An 18728-nucleotide genomic window follows, 5' to 3' on the forward strand; every position below is an offset into this window, starting at 1 on the left:
TTATCTCGAACAAACTTCTGCTATGCATACTCTTCTTGTTTACTTTAGTGTTGTGAATTAATAATGGTATGCATTTGTCGGAAGAACGGTACGATTAATCGGTATGCTATTAATTAGAATTTTATGAATAATTTTGTGCTTTCATGAAAGTTATATATATGGATATACTTGTAATTATTAAAATTGATTAATTTAACCTATCAAATAAATTTATTTTAACTTAGTTTCATTGTAAATTATTAGAATTTTATGATATTGTCATTTACAAAAATTCAGAGAAGGCAAGATAAAGTATAGTACATTTAGCAAATATATGTAAAAAAAAGAATAATAAAAATGACCAATTAATTGACAATATAAATGAAAAAATATACAATTAATTTGTAACAGTTTGGTCACCGGCAACAATTAATTAGCCAATTACTCAGACTAAACAACCATCTTTTTACAACACTACTCTAGTTAATAGCTTAGGGTAGAAATGAATCTGTCTATATAATTAAAACAGAGAATGTAATTACAAACAGTGCAATACAACAAATGAATCGTAATTTTGTATATTCAAAGATAATTAACACCTGGTGGTCCAGAAAAAAAATTAGCACGACATTTCATAACATACTTTTTGTTATGAATTTTAGTTTTGATAATATGTATATTTATTTAGAGGTATTAGTACAAAAAAATTATTTTACGATAAATTTCATCTATTTCATAAAGGTAAGTAACATTTTATTTTCATATCCAAATTATATTTGAATTTGTTAAGATTTAAATCTGTATCTAAATATAAAAATTAAGGCGGATATCAATATAAGTTTGATCACTATCCAATCCGTTTTCACCCAAAAAAACGCGCGCGTTAGGGGGCCATCATTTCGTCTTGCACGTTTTGACTTGAGATCCTCTATAACTTCAAAAGTATCAAGAGACAAATTTAAGCAACAAAAACCATAATATTATAAGAGAGAACACAAAAGGAGTTTACAAGAAATTAAGGAGATTACAAACAGAGTTCACAATAAAGCTTTTAATGAAATAGAAAATTAGATAACATGTCCCAAAATGAAAAAACGCACACCAATTTAATGATAAATTATGCAAATATTTGTGCAAATTATATCCTAATTTTAAGGCTTAGTCGTTCTTAATAACTCTAGTATGAATTCTCCGCATCGATGCGATTTAGGAGGGAACTCGGAATAGCAGGAATAATGGCAACACTTATAATACCTTCAAGCATCAGTGCAAGTCCCCTGGTACAAAGTCCTGGTGCTGGACTCCGCCATAGACCGCAACAAGGACCACCACCTCGTCTCCCGCATGGTGCGTGAATTACTTCTTGAACCCAACCAGTGCATCGCCTTGCGTTACCTTGAGAAACGGCATGAGCAACTCCACCTCAAGATACGCGTCACAACCTTCCTCGACTGGTATCCCAACCTTCTAGAAGTATACCCCGACAGGATCAAATCTATGAACGAACCCCTAGAGTTAGCTAAACTCTGTAAGTTGCTCATGATTTCGAAAGATCGTGCTATACCAGTGGGGAAGATAGTTGACGTCAGGCAGTTGTTTGGTTTCCCTGACAACCTGCTCACCTCGTTCGTACCGAGGCATCCTGAATTGGTACAGAGTCGAATGGATACCTACATTTGGTCTCTTGGAATGAATCCTATGCCAAATCGGCGATCCAGCTGAGAGTAGGTGTGGAATCTGAGGCGATTGGGATTAGAGTCCGACCAAATTTTAACTCCAAATCACAATATGTCAATAAAATGTAATCGGTGTCCGATAAACTAATATATAGAAAATGAAGAAACCAAACTGAAAGTTATCATTTTCTGAGACTAAGACTGAGACTATACTCCGAAACGAAGGACATGCCTCCTCATTCACAATTTACAATTGAGGACATATATAGTCATATTAGATGACCTCAAGTCAAAAGGTGTAAGAGAATCAAATGATGAGACCTCAAGTCAAAAGGTGTATTATCATTGTGGCTTGGGTCATCGATCTAACTTTATTGTCAGGTCGCCAGTCAACAAACAGGACAAATGTATTTCAATTGTAAATTGTTTACAGTCTAGAAGATGATCAATTTCAGTTTGGTTTCTTCAATTTCTACTCATGTGACACACCGATTAATTACTACCTATATATACATACATAATTTGGTTCACAGATGGGGATTTCGATTTGGATTAGAAATATGTGTGGTCATCAAATTTAACAAAAGATGAACAAGTTAGTATAATTGTAGTTGTACACTTGATACTGGAAATCTACTTTTACGTGATCAAATGAACTGATGTGATATAGCTAGGGGTGCAAACCGATCACATCCGGATCCGTATCCAAAATTTTGCGGATTCAGATATTCGGATATGGATCATTTAAGAATACAGATGTGGATATAGATATAAATTATGCAGATATGGATGGAAATATGATTTTAATTATCTGTATCCGTAATTTTAAGATTTCAAAAATTATTTGTATTTGTAATTTTTCAAATTTCGGATATCCGTGAAAACCTCAATCTACTACCCGCTGCCAATTAGTTTTATTCTATTCCTTTTCTTACATTTTCTTATTACAGATAGGGCTGCACAAAAGTTCGTAGTTCATGATTCGATGTGAGTTTGATTCAAAAAAATTCCACAATTAATTTAATTTAAAATTAGTTCGTTCTAAAATAAATCAAATCAATTTAGTTCGAATCTTATTCAAATCAAACTCAAACGAACAACTAGCTGTTGTTTCCGTAGCGGGATCCCAATGGTCAGATTTAGTCAAAGAACTTTGGATAACGAGCCAGGAATTTATCGATTTTTCTTGAAAAAACAGATAAGACAAATATACTTCCTTTTACGAAAATCTTTAGAAGCTTCATGAAAACGTCAGCAGAAAAATGAGATTTAGGTCATTTAATTTGTACAAAACATGGTATTTTTTACATATTCTGATATCCTCCACTAAATCTTGATATTTTTACATATTTTCAGTTTTATTAGATTTAGGGCTCAAAATTTTAATTATATTTATGAATTATTTTTGTTTGAAAAAAATACTTTGTTGAATATATGTTAATTTTATTGCAATATATGAATTATGTATCTAAATGATATCCGTATTTGTATTTGTATCCGTTCAATATCGGATTTTTTATGTATTCATATCCATTTAATATCCAATATGTATCTGCATCCGTATTCAAAAAATAAAAACGAATACATATATAGTTTTACCACTATCCCATCCGTATCCGATCTGTTTGCAGCCCTAGATATAGCAAAGCTTAATTTGAACGTCCAATAATATGTTAGATAACTAACAATATAATAAAATTATAATAATATGTTGGATTAAATTGTCAATTAAGTGATCCACATAATGGATATAAATGTTTGAGAGTTTTTAATCTCTTGATGTCAATAAAGTTATAAAACTCATAGTGTCATCAAATAGCCATACTTAAAATTATTTTGATTTTCCACTATTAATAGCAAACTAAATCTAATACAATATTCATCGTGATATTCATTTGTCAAATAACAAACAATAAAACAGGTGAGATACCTGACACAATAATAGCTGTTGCTGGATTAGTGAAGCTCAACTCTTATCCGGCCCAAAATCACTTAATAATAGGAATTATCCTAGTTGAAGTCAAAGTGGTAAAATCTCTCGAGGGCCTTGACTATCACATGAATCATGTTTTTGGTGCAATCTCAGAAAACATATCCGCTTTAACATCTCTGGAATAAAAACTATACAAACTATTCCATACTGAATGATTAATACGAAGTTGAGAAATCATGATTAGCAGGTAGATGGAAACAGAAGATTAAGCTTGCAGAAAGTATTTTATTGGGTCTCAACGCGTGAACAGTATATTGATGGCATCAAAGCATCACATATGGCTGTTAAGAGTGAAAACTGGGCTTGAAAGAAACCGGCCCAAAATTCATCCATCATAACGGGGCTGCAATTAATTTTCGTAACCAATGCCTGTTGACAAAGGCAAGCTCAGCTTCTGTAGATTGGCTAATATTAGCTGAAGTGCTAGTGTTACATTTGCTCCATCTTACGAGTGCTAATGTTAGCTGGTTTACAGCTGCTGTTATCAAAAGTTCAAAACTGTTTGCACTGAAGGTGTTCCATGAAAATCCAAGTGACTAATGGTAGCTGGACTACTTCGTAAAGTACATGGCACAACCCAAGTTCATTCAACCACAAAAGATATGTAGCCTGGATCTTAATTTTTTTTTTTTATTGTGGTGGAAATGTTAATAACCTCATCACATGTATCTAACACTTAGGCAAATCAGTTCATAAAAAAAAATCACAATATAGATTAAATATCTAACAGTTTGAATTTGTTGTTTGGATATCACAAAATAAAAAAAAGACACGGCAACACCTTGGACAGAAATACTGCCGGCAGCAAATTAGCCGGACCCTACATATATATATATATAGAGAGAGAGAGAGAGATGGACTTGGGTGAGCCATGGAGCACCACGTGTTTGTACTTCACGCCGTATTTTCATTTTGAAAGTCCAAACAACCGATCCGAACTGTTAGATGTGATCTCCATATTGAAATGTGCTTGGAGACCAAATTTTATATTTTTGAGAATTTTTTTACTATTTATTAAGCCACTTTGAAAATCTGAAAATCTGGGTGAACAATAAAAAACAGTAAAAATTTCTGGATTGTCGGATCAGTGATTTTCAAAGTGGCTTAATAAATAGTAAAAAAATTCCAAAAAATATAAAATTTGGTCTCTAAGTATGATGAACAAGATGAACGGTTCGAATCGTTTGTTTGAATTTTTAAAATAGCTAAAATGAGCCATGACTCACCCAAGTCCATATCTCTCTCTCTCTATCAGGGGCGGAACCAAGGCCTGGGCCTTGGCCCCCCCTAGGCCAATCGTGTTATGTATAGTGATACACTAGATTTAATAAGATACACTAGAGCCGAAATTTCTGGAGATGTTACCATTCAAACAAGATTTGGTGAATCTGACTGGGCCCAACCTAAGATTTTTAAGCCCGTTATATTTTACAATCAGCCCAAGAGGCTATTAGATAAATTGTTAATAATAACAATTCTTATATCATCATAGCGCCATAAAATTAAACCTTCTGAAATTTTGTATTATTGCACACACTACTGAAGCGACTGGGCTCTGCCCCCCCCCCCCCCCCCTCTCGGCTCCGCAATGACCCTTTGATGGCACTCTGACCCTCCCTTGGTCCTCCCCGGATGGCACTCTAGTGACTTGGCTCCGCGACGAGGTAACTGGGTTCTGTGACTGGGTCCCCCCCTACCGATTATTTCTGATTCCGCCACTGCCCTCTCTCTCTCTCTCTATATATATATATATATATTTCAGAGCATATATAAAAGGAACAATAGCATGAGTATAGTGAAGTAACTATATATATAGTTACTTCACTATACTCATGCTATTGTTCCTTTTATATATGCTCTGAAATTTTTATTTTTACTATTAAAAAAAAATCAAATAATCATGAAACTGAAATCTGAAATTTTTTTATTTTTGATACGGCCACTGCAACTTGAAGTTGCGGACAACAATTTTTTTTTTTTTCAGTAGGTTTGACCACCCTATTTTGCTTGATGACCGAAACAGAGTGTTTTGATTGGCCAAAAAAATGGACCCCACAAATTTCAGTTGAAGTGGGTAGAGTAGGAAAAAAAGTTGTTGTCCGCAATTTGAAGTTGTGGACACTCTATTTCTGTCGGTAACTGAAGTTGCAGCCATGTTAAAAATAAAATTTTCACAAATTCGTGATTATTTTTGTTTATCAAATTTCAAAGATATGCTCAACCGATAAGCTACAGTAAGCTAACTGTTATCTATAGGTATGAACTTAATTTCCATCAAAATTAAGTCTATTATATTAAGTGAATCATTTGATTTTGCAGCTATATATAAGTTTAACTTGTATTATATATTGATACCAAAGGCTTCAAAATTAAAGATGATTTTTTTTTAAGTAAATTGAACTTTAAATGGACAACTTTACAGGTTGGTCCGAAACTTGGAGAGTGCTAGAAGCATATCGAACCACCCCACTTAATCTAATTTGAAGCTTGCAGTGGGAGGGACACCTAACTAATTTCTTTGTTGCTCTTTTTCTCAGATCTTTTTTTTATTCTGAAGGATTCGAAACTTTTCCTTTCTATAAGCATCTTTCTGTGATGTACAGTGCGGCATGTTAATTTTTGGAATGGTTTGTACGGTCTGTTTTTCTTCGTTTTCAATTTTTTTTTTTTTTTTGTTAATTAGTCATTTTGCATAGTTATGTTAAAATTATACAGACAGGAAAGTTTACTCTGTCTGGTGATTGGAAATTTCTACTCCGTCTGGCGGACGGGAATTTCTATTCCGTTTTTCCTATAAAAAAAAATTCGTAACTTTTCGGGGTATTAGATCTTTCTTTATTCTGTAGGATTCGAAACTTTTTCTTTCCGCATGCGTCTTTTTGTGATGCATGCAACATGTTACACGAACGGGACGGATTATAGTAGTGAGTATCAACTGCATCAGGTCAAATGCATGGAATGTGCAACAGTGAACCTTGTAAGTCTGCGTAGGTAGTGACCGGTGAGTCCATGTAAATGTAATTATTTGACCGGTGAGTCCATGTAAATGTAATTATTTCAATTGTCATTTTCATTTGACTGGCGAGTAAATGTAATTATTTCAGTTGTCATTTTCGTTTGACTGGCGAGTAAATATAATTATTTCAATTGTCATTTTCATTTGACTGACGAGTAAATGTAATTATTTCAGTTGTCATTTTCGTTTGACTGGCGAGTAAATGTAATTATTTCGATTGTCATTTTTATTTGACTGGCAAGTAAATGTAATTATTTTAATTGTCATTGACTAGCGAGTCAATGTAATTATTTTAATTGTCATTTTTATTTTTATTTGACTAGAGATCTAGTCCATCTAATTATATTGTCATTTTTACTTAAATTAAAACAAATTTGACGTACGTCGGCGCCAAAATTAACTTGATCAAGCTTGTGAAGAAATAATAATTTGAATATTTTTTTAATAAGTATGACAGATTTTTTATCTCAAAACCAGAGATCATTTGTGCTTCTAGGGTTATATATATATATATATATATATAGACAGAGACTAATATGCTTTCGGTAGTATATGAGCTGAAGTGCTACCAATTCAAATTTGAAATTTTAAAATCAAAAAAGTCAATTTGAACCGTTCATCTTGTTCTCCATATTAATATGTGCTTGGAGACCAAATTTTACATTTTTCTGAATTTTTTTACTATTTATTAAGCCACTTTGAAAATTGTTGATTCAACAGTGGCTTAACAAAACAGTAAAATCAGAAGCCACCGTTAAATCAGCGGTTTTCAAAGTGGCTTAATAAATAGTAAAAAAATTCAGAAAAATGTAAAATTTGGTCTCCAAGCACATATTAATATGGAGAAGAAGATGAACGGTTCAGATCGACTTTTTGGATTTTGAAAATTCAAATTTGGACCGGTAACACTTCAGCCCATATGCTACCGAAAGCATATTAGTCACTATATATATATATATATATAGAGAGAGAGAGAGAGAGAGAGTGGCTAATATACATTCGGTTGCATATGGACCGAAGTGCTTACGGTCCAAATTTGATTTTTCAAATTCCAAACGGTCGATCTGAACCGTTCATCTTGTTCTCCATATTAATATCTGCTTGGAGACAAAATTTTACATTTTTTGGAATTATTTTGCTATTTATTAAGCCACTTTGAAAATCACTGATCCAACGGTGGCTTGCCAAACAGTAAAATCAGGGGTTCACCGTTGGATCAGCGATTTTCAAAGTGGCTTAATAAATAGCAAAAAAATTCCAAAAAATATAAAATTTGGTCTCCAAGCAGATATTAATATGGAGAACAAGATGAACGGTTCGGATCAACTGTTTGGATTTTGAAAAATCGAAAATGGGGTGGCAGCACTTCGGGCCAAGTGCTTATGAAAGCACATTAGCCACTCTCTCTCTCTCTCTCTCTCTCTCTATATATATATATATATATATATATAATGATAGGTTTTGGTGTTATTTTCTTCTATATTGATTGTTCTATGATGTACGTGCTTCAGTTGGGAGATTTTCTCTAACTTTTTATGCATTTAAACATTGTCTATTTAATTATTTTTTTTATTTTTATGGATAAAAAATGCATGTAAGTGAGAGTTGCCTCAATCTGAAGAGCTGTACAATTAAAAGCTCGTGGCTTATGAGCCGCTCGAACTCAGTTTGAAAATGAATTCGTTAATAACTCGTTTGTTAAAAACTCGAATTATTATGGCTCAAGTTGTGTAACTCGATTAACTACGAGTTGAGTTCGAGTTGAGCTCAGCTTGCTCATTACAACTCGGACTCAATTGATCAGTACCTGCTTCCAATGAGCAATATATATGAGTTTGTACTTTCGGTATAAATTTTATGAATGTACACCATTATGTTTGTACTTGTGAAATAGTGATTACATGGGCAAACAAAACTTAAATAATAACACAAAAGATAGCATCTAACTGTCTTTCAACTCTAAATTCCTTAAAATTCAACAGTTCAACAGTTTAAAATTCAAAGTGCTAGACTTTTCAATTAGAGTCTACTCTTCTAGCTCGTTATTTTCCTTAATTGAATTCGAGTTACCCTTGACTGAAGCTAACTCAGCTCGGACCGACCACACATTAATCAACCTCTTTGGGCCCCTCGTGAAAATATGGTATATGGCGCTCATTCCATATCCATTCTTTTCCACGATGATGTAATCTCGTTTTGAAAGGAGAGAACCAAAGAATTTTCCAAGAAAACCCAACCACATAATTTTTGTAATAAGTAGTAGTTATAATGCTTAATTTTAATGAAATAATAATCAAATGTTATAGAAAGAGATGATCATATAACCATCCGGCAAATTCGCCTTGTACATGTTTTTCTTTGTTTAACGAAATTTTAGTTGGCACTTTGCCTGCTATTTCACAAAAAAATAGAGAATTTTGTAATTATTTTGTCGACGATTGACATGATTGTTTAATAATTTTATTACTAATAAAATCATCTCGATCAATCTGTTGGATAACCTTAGCATCAAAACCGATTTTTTTATTAATAGCAAAATAAATAAAAATATTTCGAAATATATAGGAGTAGATTTCTATAAAAAATTTAAATATATGAACGGTATCATTTTGTCCAGCTAATTTCGTCATTAATCACGCAAAATCGTTAAAAAAAAAATCCTGGATGGAATAGTCCAACCCGTCCAGTACTATTCATAATTTTTTTTTCTTCTTCGTTGTTCTTCTAACCCTCTAAAAAAACAATGAACAGTACTAGACGGGATGGAATATTATCCCGTTCAAGAAACATTTTTTTTTAATTAGCGAGTTTGCGTGGTTAGAGACCCGAAAATTAGCTGGACGTGATGGGCGGGATAAACCATCCAATTCTTCCATTATTTCAAAATTTTACCAAATCGTACCCCTATTTTCATTTTTATTTATTTATTTTCTATTAATAAAAAAATATATCCCTAACATCAAATTTCTATGATTTTTGCCCATTTTTGTTCTCTGAATATGTAGTGATATATAACTGTGCTAGCAATAGTACTGTGGCCACTACATGAGTTCGTTCAACCCACACCAATGCTGCCTGTGAGTCACAACGTGCCATGCGCGTGCGATCTTGTTGTAAATTTCATGTAGAAGAATATAGTTACTTATTTTTATGCTAACAATAGAAAAGCTTAATTTATTTATATATGTAAATTTTGATATTTAAACACTTAGTTTTCCTACAGGATGTTTTACTAATCAAAACTTCCAGAACATGTAGCTTTCATCTGCAATTTTCATTAGTCAATGTTCATCACTTGAACAAATTTATGCGGTTGTCAGACAATCAAGAGGAGGTTTCACTATATATAGAAAATTCAGCAATTGAAGTCTCTGATCAAAATAATAAATACTTTATCAATTACATTCCAAATTTGTGAAAAAAATTTGATAACAGTTTGTAATTTTGTTTGTACGTATTATATTGCCGTGAAAACACTGCTTTTCTAGTTTGATTCATTAATAATGTAAAAGGCATGGCAGGCCAATACATCAAAAGTATTAAGTTGCAAATTAGTTGTGCCTGTATATCATTTGAAATAAAAGCATAAGTTCTGATGAAGTACCATTTATATGACTAGTACCACAGAATTTTATTTATAAAAGCCTTCGACTTTATATTCCTTCCGTTCCATGCAAAAACAATCTATAAAAAAAAAATCATCAAAGATTAAATATTATAAATAACAAAGCTCAGTAACCGGTTATTTAACGACACGCTTCTCTATAATTAGCTTATTCAAACACCCATTCAAATAGACTGGATTAATTCACACAAATTAATATCAAATTATGCCTCAATATTTAACGATGATAGTACCTGGGTTTAGGTTATCAGTAAAACAAGTCACACAGTATTCACACTTTTGGAATATCTGCCACAGACAATTCCCACATTAACAGTACACACAATCTCATGATCAGTTCAATCAAATTCGAACCTCAGACCCGCTATCCAAATAAATATGCCCTCATAATCCAATACCCAGTTCAATCATCCAATTCAATCATACAAATCAAAAAAACAGATTATAGAGAAGTCTGGTTATCTGTTAGAGATCAATCTAGAAAATTCAAGTCAAACTGCAATGATTGTTCATAATCAATGCAACGTAATTGGAATTCCAATCGAACATATAATCAAATAAAATAAATATCAAAAGATTTCTCTTCATTTTTCTTTGTTCTTTCTCATTTCTCTTTTTTTTCAATCTTTATTTCATTTTCACTTATGAATTTAAAAAGAGAGAGGGATGATTTTATCCATAGACCGGTCAACAGCAGTAGGAAATTTTACCATGCATAAGCCACGTGGAACTAGTGCCATCTCATTTTTTTCCTTTTTTTTTTCAAAGTTTAAGATTTTTACATTAGTAACTTTAAAAATGTGCAATATTATAAATAACTCCAATATAAATTATAAAAATATAATTAAAATTATCAGATGTTACAACATTGCACTGGATTAATTATTAGTAGGCATTAGGCTCGCCTCCAGTCAAATTTAATCATATAAAAAGTTGAATGATCACTACATGATTTAACAAAAATATACGTGTGTGAACACTTTCTTAGAGCCATATGTATCACGAATTGTTGTGTCTTAGTACTGTCTTAGTACCTCAAAGAGTTGACGTTTCCTGGTGTCTCAGTACCTTGCATAATTAATCTCAGGATATCATCGCAACACCTAGCTACTTGTATAAGTAGGTGCAACTAGAAGACTTTACTGAACCATTGAGAGCTTCTCACATTAACTAATAAAGATGCACTATTTCTCACTCAATTTCCTCCTCCTCGTATTCATTCAAGCCTTCTTGGCAAATTGTTGTATTGAGCATGAGAGAGATGCACTGCTGGAATTCAAAGCTGGTGTCAATGATACGAGCAGTCGTTTGGCTTCATGGAGTGACGAAAATTGCTGCAACTGGGCAGGGATCCGTTGCAACAATCAAACAGGTCATGTTGTCAAACTAAACCTTCGAAATACCTATGTAGATTACTCCGATGATTGGATCTACTATAGTTTGATAGGCAAGATCAGCCCATCTTTGATATTTCTTAGTGATCTGAAATACTTGGATCTCAGCTTTAATAATTTTACTGGGAGTAAATTTCCAGAATTTATCGGTGCATTTAGAAACTTAAAGTATCTCAACTTGTCTTATACGTACTTATCTGGAACGATACCTCCTCAACTTGGGAACCTTTCTAGATTAATGTACTTGGATCTTAGCAATTATGTTGAATACGAATACCTCCTCAACCAATATTCGATTGTTTTTATGTTGAACACGGATACATGGTGGTTACCTAATCTGAGGAATCTAAAACATATGGAAATGTCAGGAGTTGATTTTAAAGATTCCAATGATTGGGTGGAAACTTTGAACAAACTATCATCACTTGAAGTGTTAGTTTTGTACAATAACAATCTAACCCACATTCCACAATCAATCCCTTTTGTGAATTTCACCTCACTCAAAGTGCTTCATCTTTCTGATCAAAACTTCAATACCACCATACCCATTTGGGTGGGCAGTTTACATAGTTTAAATGTTCTAATTCTCGAAGAGTGTAACCTGGTGGGGCCATATCTTGCTACCCTGGGAAATCTAACTTCTCTAAACAAACTTACACTCAATTATAATTCACTTGTTGGCATGGTACCACCACTACATAGTCTAACAAAATTAACTGACTTATCTTTAAGGGACAACAATATAGAAGGAGATATTAGGGAGTTATTATTGGGCAAGTTGTCAAATTACACATTGGGGAATCTGGAGTATTTAGATCTTTCGTCAACTAACATATCTGGAACTTTGACAGGGTGGATAACGGATATGACAAGTGTAACTCATCTTGAGCTTTACAAGAATAACCTCAGTGGTACAATACCAATTGATATTGGAAATTTAACAAATCTTATCTATCTTGATCTTGGTTTGAACTCCTTCACAGGACTACTATCAGAAGCTCATCTAACTAGTTTGTTAAACCTAAAAGTTTTATACCTCGACGAAAACAACATAACTATTTTAGTTGATAGTGATTGGACCCCTTCTTTCCAACTGAATACTATCTGGTTGAGTTCATGCAAACTAGGGCCAAAATTTCCCTCTTGGCTCCGAAGACAAGTAGAAATTAAGGATCTATACCTGATAGACACTGGAATTGATGATAGTATACCCGATTGGTTATGGAGTTTATCTTCACTTAGCATACTTGATTTGTCAACAAACTTACTTAGAGGGAAGTTACCAGCCAGTTTGGTACACATGACCAAACTCATGTCTATGGATTTGAGTAATAATCAGCTTGAGGGCAAAATACCATTTCTTCCTACAAGTTTGAAGTACCTATTTCTTTCCAATAACTCCTTGTCGGGACAACTGCGTAAAAACCGTAAGTCACCATATAAGAATAAACTGATCGTATCGAACAATAACACTGTTGAAATTGTAGAGTTGTTTCCTTGCAGATTAACTAGTTTGGATTATCTTGATCTCTCGAGTAATAGTTTATCAGGGCATCTTCCTCCTTGCTGGTCTAACATCAGTTACATTGTAAATCTTGCAAATAATAGGCTCTCTGGAGTTGTGCCCAGCTCATTGAGTTGTTCAGTCACACTAGAAGTGCTTAAGCTTGAAAACAACAGTTTAACTGGAGAGTTTCCATTTGATTTGCAATTTTGCTGTAGATTAAAACTGCTTGATCTTGGAGAAAATAGCTTTCACGGGATAATACCAGATTGGGTAGGAGAAAGCTTCCAGCAGTTGCAAATTCTAAGGTTGCGGTCCAATTTAATTTCTGGTAATATCCCATCCAAATTGACACAACTCAATAATCTACAATTCTTAGATCTTTCCAATAATTACCTTACTGGACCACTGCCAAGTGGTTTGGATAATTTTACTTCGATGAGTCAATTGTTCTCGTTGTTAAATGGTGATATATATTATTATTATATGAGTGTAAATGCAATTACCAAAGGGTTGATCCTTGAGTATGATTATCGAGGCCTTTCATTTTTTAAAAGTATGGATTTGTCAAACAATAATCTAACCGGTGAAATACCACAGGAGATAGTTGTTCTTGATGGCTTATTGAATCTAAACTTGTCCCACAATCATTTACTAGGAAACATTCCGTTTGAAATCGGAAATATGACATCTCTAGAGTCACTCGACTTTCACAAAAATATACTAACAGGGACTATCCCACAAAGCATATCCACTTTATACTCTCTGGCAGTGCTTAATTTTTCTTATAATAATCTATCTGGGAGCATTCCAAATGGGCATCAGTTGCAGACGCTTAATGACCCATCAATCTATTGTGGCAATCCATACCTATGTGGACCCCCACTAGAGACGAGTTGTGAGAGTAGTGTCAGACTTCCGCAGAGTGATGGTAACAATGATTCCAATTCAGAAATTACTGATGATAGGGACAAGTGGTTGTATTTGTTCATCGAGTTTGGGTTTGTAGCAGGATTTCTACTGGTGTTTTTCATTCTACTATTCAAAGTAAAGTGGAGGTATACTTATTTCCAGATAGTCGATAGTATGCTTGAGAGGGTATATATTATGGGTGTTATAATAGGAAGAAAAAAGAATTGGGTCGTAGCTCATTATGGTTGTTTGTGGCAGAATTCATCTCCAAATCACCGTTGTACTCTACAATTGATTAAAAGTCAAACCGTGAGTTGAAGGGTCTCATTTCTGAAGCTGCTCTTTTATCTGTTAAAAAGGAAGGCTCATCTTCAAGTTCTTTTCTTGAGTTTTTTCACTTCTTTAATTCACCAAAATACACTTGATAATCTCATAGATTAGTGTATGAAATTGTGAGAGAGTGTGAGATAGAATGTTATTGGCATGATAATCTTCTTATATTGTAGAACTCTTTGTTATAGTGATTTTGCGTCGTGCTCCCGTGGTTTTCCCGAAAGGGTTTCCACGTAAAATCTTGTGTCTCTATTTTATTTATGTGCTTGATTGTTTGTTGCTGTTGGTTTCTTGTGTGTCTTTCAAATTTTTCTATTTGGTCAGGTATTGGTCTATGCTCACAGGATGTTCGACGAAATTACTTATTGAACGCTTCTGCAATTTTTCCCAACAATTAGTATCAGAGCATGTTGGACTTTAATTAGCATAAGAGTGATTGAAGCTTGAGTGTGGTTTAATTTGAGCTTGTATTTGTGATCTTACATGATATGTGGTGTAGAATGGAGAGGGTCAATGCACATAATTTCCAATTGTTCTTCATTTATTATTTCCAGCGCATCTTAGGTATAGTCAATAATGCATAAATTTTGTATAGAATCCGGAGAACAAATAATAAATATTAATCTTAGTAATTAAAGCATTAAAGAATCGTATTAATCAGCAGAAATTCCAATCAGGCTTCTCAACATATAATTTAGTAATAATACTTGACAAGAGGTTCTTGATAAAATATATCGAGATTGTATGTATGAAATTAATTTCTATATATCTATATCTTTTTCCTAGGCCCATTATATCAGCCTGAAGTTCAAACTTGATAAAATATGCTCAACTTATATATTAATTATTTATTTCTTAATAAAAATATTAGGCATACATGCATACTTTAAATTGTGTTCTTTTATCATCACTATAATATTTTCTTAGTACGTAACTTAAAATCAAATCGATCAGACTTAGAATTTTACTTTTGTATGCTTCATGAATTACTTAACATTACGGAATTATATGAATGAAACTTTTTAAATTATTCGTATTTTTTTATATAATTTTTTTTTTGTGGCTAGAAATATGAGTTTCCAACCTAATTTAGCCCATTTCCTGGAAAAGCTCTTCACATATCAACCTCTCTGGAAGTGAAATTGAACCCAATTAAAACCGTCGACTCAAATGTAAACGACTTAACAGATCGATTTCTAAGAAGAAATAGATTTCAGAGTTAATGGAGAAATCTTTTTCTTTTCTCTAAATTGAAAACGACTATACAAATTACTATTCCATATTAAACGATTAGTATGAAGTTGAGAAATAATAATTAGCAGGTAGATGGAATCAGAAAATTAAGCTTGCATGCGGAAAGTACTTGATTGGGTCTCAACGCATGAACATTAAATTGATGGTATCATGGCTGTTAATAGTGAAAACTAGGCTTAAAAAGGAACCAGGACCAAAGTACATCCATCATAACGGGCCTGCGATTAATTTTCCGAACCAATGCCTGTTGACGAAGGCCAGCTCAGCTTCTGCAAACGTTTGAGTCCAGGCTAAAAATCACAGGAACCAGTTGAGATGTCTGCGCAAAAATAGACAGGTTTTGGACAAATGTTTATTTGAGGGATTGAATAGCCACTATGTTCTGAAAACCCATCTTACAAGTGGTAATGAAAGCTGGTTTACGGCTGCTGTTATCAAAACTGTTTGCAATGAAGGTGTTCGATGAAATCCCAAGTGACTAATGGAATAGTTGGATGGAAGAATTGAGGGTGAAAAAATAGTATCAAAAGAAGAAAGACGAAAAAAAAAAATTAAATAGTTAATGACAGCAAGACAGTTGAGGGACCGACATATCTAATTAGAACTACAAATTAAAATAATGCATCACTACAAATTAAAATAAGAATGAATAACATGGCCGACCAACATATCTAATTAGAACTAGTTATTCATTTTGGCTTGATAAACTCATCCGGTACGATATTTTCCAATATAAATCATTTAAATTTGTCTCAAAGCATATACTAGGAACTATCTAATTTTGTATTTCATAACATGCATTTTATATGAAACTTATTTAGGCTGGTTTGGTTTACTGCAACTAATACCAATTCCAAGCAACCTTTTTTTTTTTTTTTGTGAAAGTCACTTCCAATTTCTGGCGGTGGTTGAAGGGAGGAGTGCATGGGAGGGTAATGGCAGGAAAGGAAAACAAAAGAAGAAAAGAATAAAAAAAAAAAAAAAAGAGGTAGAGAGATTGGTTGAAGATGGGGTTACTGCTACTCATACAAAAATACGGTTGAAGAGAGGAACCAAACCAAATCAAATTTGGAAACAGTTTGCTGGTTTGGTTTCCTGCCATTATAAGCTGGTATTCATTGGTTCGGATCGGTCAAAACAGAAATAATTTAAATATTGTTTGACGATATATATTAAGATTCCTTACTTTTCATTGAAATTCTAAATGATTTGAAGTATGATGAAATATATATGTGAAATGTTATCATCTTTAATAGACATGATATGTGAACAATATAAATCATGCTTATAATGTTAGATTTCAAATTTAAAAAGTACTTTTAAAGAATGTTATCATCTTTAATAGACATGACTAGTTAGGGCATCTAATTATATTGTCATCTTTATTTAAATTAACACAAATTTGACGTATTGTCGATCCCAAAACCTGATCAAGCTTATGAATAAATACTTATTGGATTTTTTATAAGAAATATGAGACATGCATAATTCAGCAAAACTTCTGCAGCTTGAAAATATATAATGTCATAATTGGAAATGTTTTTGTTTTTGTCAATTTATGTACATATAATATATGCGGAGATGATTTTGGCTTCTAGAGTTATACATATAATGATAGTTTGTTGTGTTATTTTCTCTATCTTGATTATTCTATAAGTGCTTCAGTTTGGAGGTTTTCTCTACCTTTTTATGCATTTACACATTGTCTATTTAATTTATGTACATTTAAGTGAGTTTCTAAATGAAAAAAAGCTGTATATTTAATTTATCACTACAAGAATATTTAATATAGCTCGCTCTCTAAACTACTTTTGCTCAATTTTAATCTCCTCAATTTTGTTTTTTCTGTCTTTACACATTAGTTTATATTATATTATGATTTTAATCTGGTCATGCCCTCAAATAAAAAAAAAGATATATAACTCATCTTTAGAAAAGCTATATTTGCCGTCTACTCGATAGAAAACTAATGTCCTATGAAATTAGAAAGACGCATTAATCCTAGAGGTGCCTCAATCCGAAGGGCTGCATGTACAAAAAGCTTGTGGCTCGTGACTCGAACTCAGTTCGGAAACAAACTCGCTAATAACTCATTTGTTAAAAACTCGAGTAATTTTGATTCAAGTTAAGTAAATCTTTCTCCTGAGTTGAGTTCGAGTTGGACTCAGCTCACTTAAGTACGATTTTGTACTTTTGTATTTTTTTTATGTATGTCCACAAATATATTTGTACTTGTGAAATAGTGATTACATGGGCAAACAAAACTCAAATGATAACACAAAAGATAGCATCTATCAGCCTTTCAACTCTAAGTTCCTTAAAATTCAACAGTTCAACACTTCAAATTTTAAATTGCTGGACTTCTAAATTCGAGTCAACTCGATAGCTCGCTATTTTTCTAAATTAAATTTGAGTTACTCTTGACTGAAGCTAACTCAGCTCGGACCGACCACACATTAATCAACCTCTTTGGGCCCCTCGTGAAAATATGGTATATGGCGCTCATTCCATATCCATTCTCTTCCACCACGATGTAATCTCGTTTTGAGCCACACACATATATATATAGCTAGATCATCTATACGAGGGCACATCAACACTAGGATATGCACTATATATTTGAAAGGAGAAAGAATTTTCCAAGGAAACCAAACCATATAAATTTTTGTTATAAGCAGTAGTTATACACAACAAAAATGAGACATTTTTCGCGAGAATAAAAAAGTGACTTTTTGCGACAGACTACTTTCATTGTTCAGCTTTTTCTTTCTGTGACAGTACTTTTTACGACGGACAACCGTCATAAATGCGTTTTTTCCCTCGCAAAAAATGTCTACTTTGTTGTAGTGTATAATGCTTGCTTAATTTTAATGACATAATGATCAAATTTCAAAAATAAAAATTCGTTAATTATACCACGGTTTCAAAATAAAATATGTTTGCATAAAAAATAATTAACAAATGGTAAATAAAATTGTGTTATTTAAACAAATTACAAAATAAAGTGTGTAAGACTAAAAGCAGAATAATATTCTTACGTGG

The 18728-nt window shown here is 32.9% G+C and overlaps 1 protein-coding gene and 2 pseudogenes across 2 annotated transcripts in view; all 3 read left to right on the top strand.

Moving 5' to 3' along the window:
* LOC144567137 (receptor-like protein EIX2) overlaps nt 1–18728 on the top strand; it is a 31862-nt pseudogene that overhangs the window by 7878 nt on the left and 5256 nt on the right. The window lies entirely within an intron of this gene.
* LOC144567154 (protein WHAT'S THIS FACTOR 1, chloroplastic-like) lies at nt 64–1784 on the top strand (annotated as a pseudogene).
* Nucleotides 11449–14623, top strand: LOC144569636 (receptor-like protein EIX2). Its single transcript, XM_078320103.1, has one exon. The coding sequence runs from the start codon at nt 11469–11471 to the stop codon at nt 14415–14417; it is 2949 nt and encodes a 982-aa protein (XP_078176229.1). The 5' UTR covers nt 11449–11468; the 3' UTR covers nt 14418–14623.

Source organism: Carex rostrata, chromosome 2, assembly GCF_964058835.1.
Source record: "Carex rostrata chromosome 2, lpCarRost1.2, whole genome shotgun sequence".
Taxonomy (NCBI): domain Eukaryota; kingdom Viridiplantae; phylum Streptophyta; class Magnoliopsida; order Poales; family Cyperaceae; genus Carex; species Carex rostrata.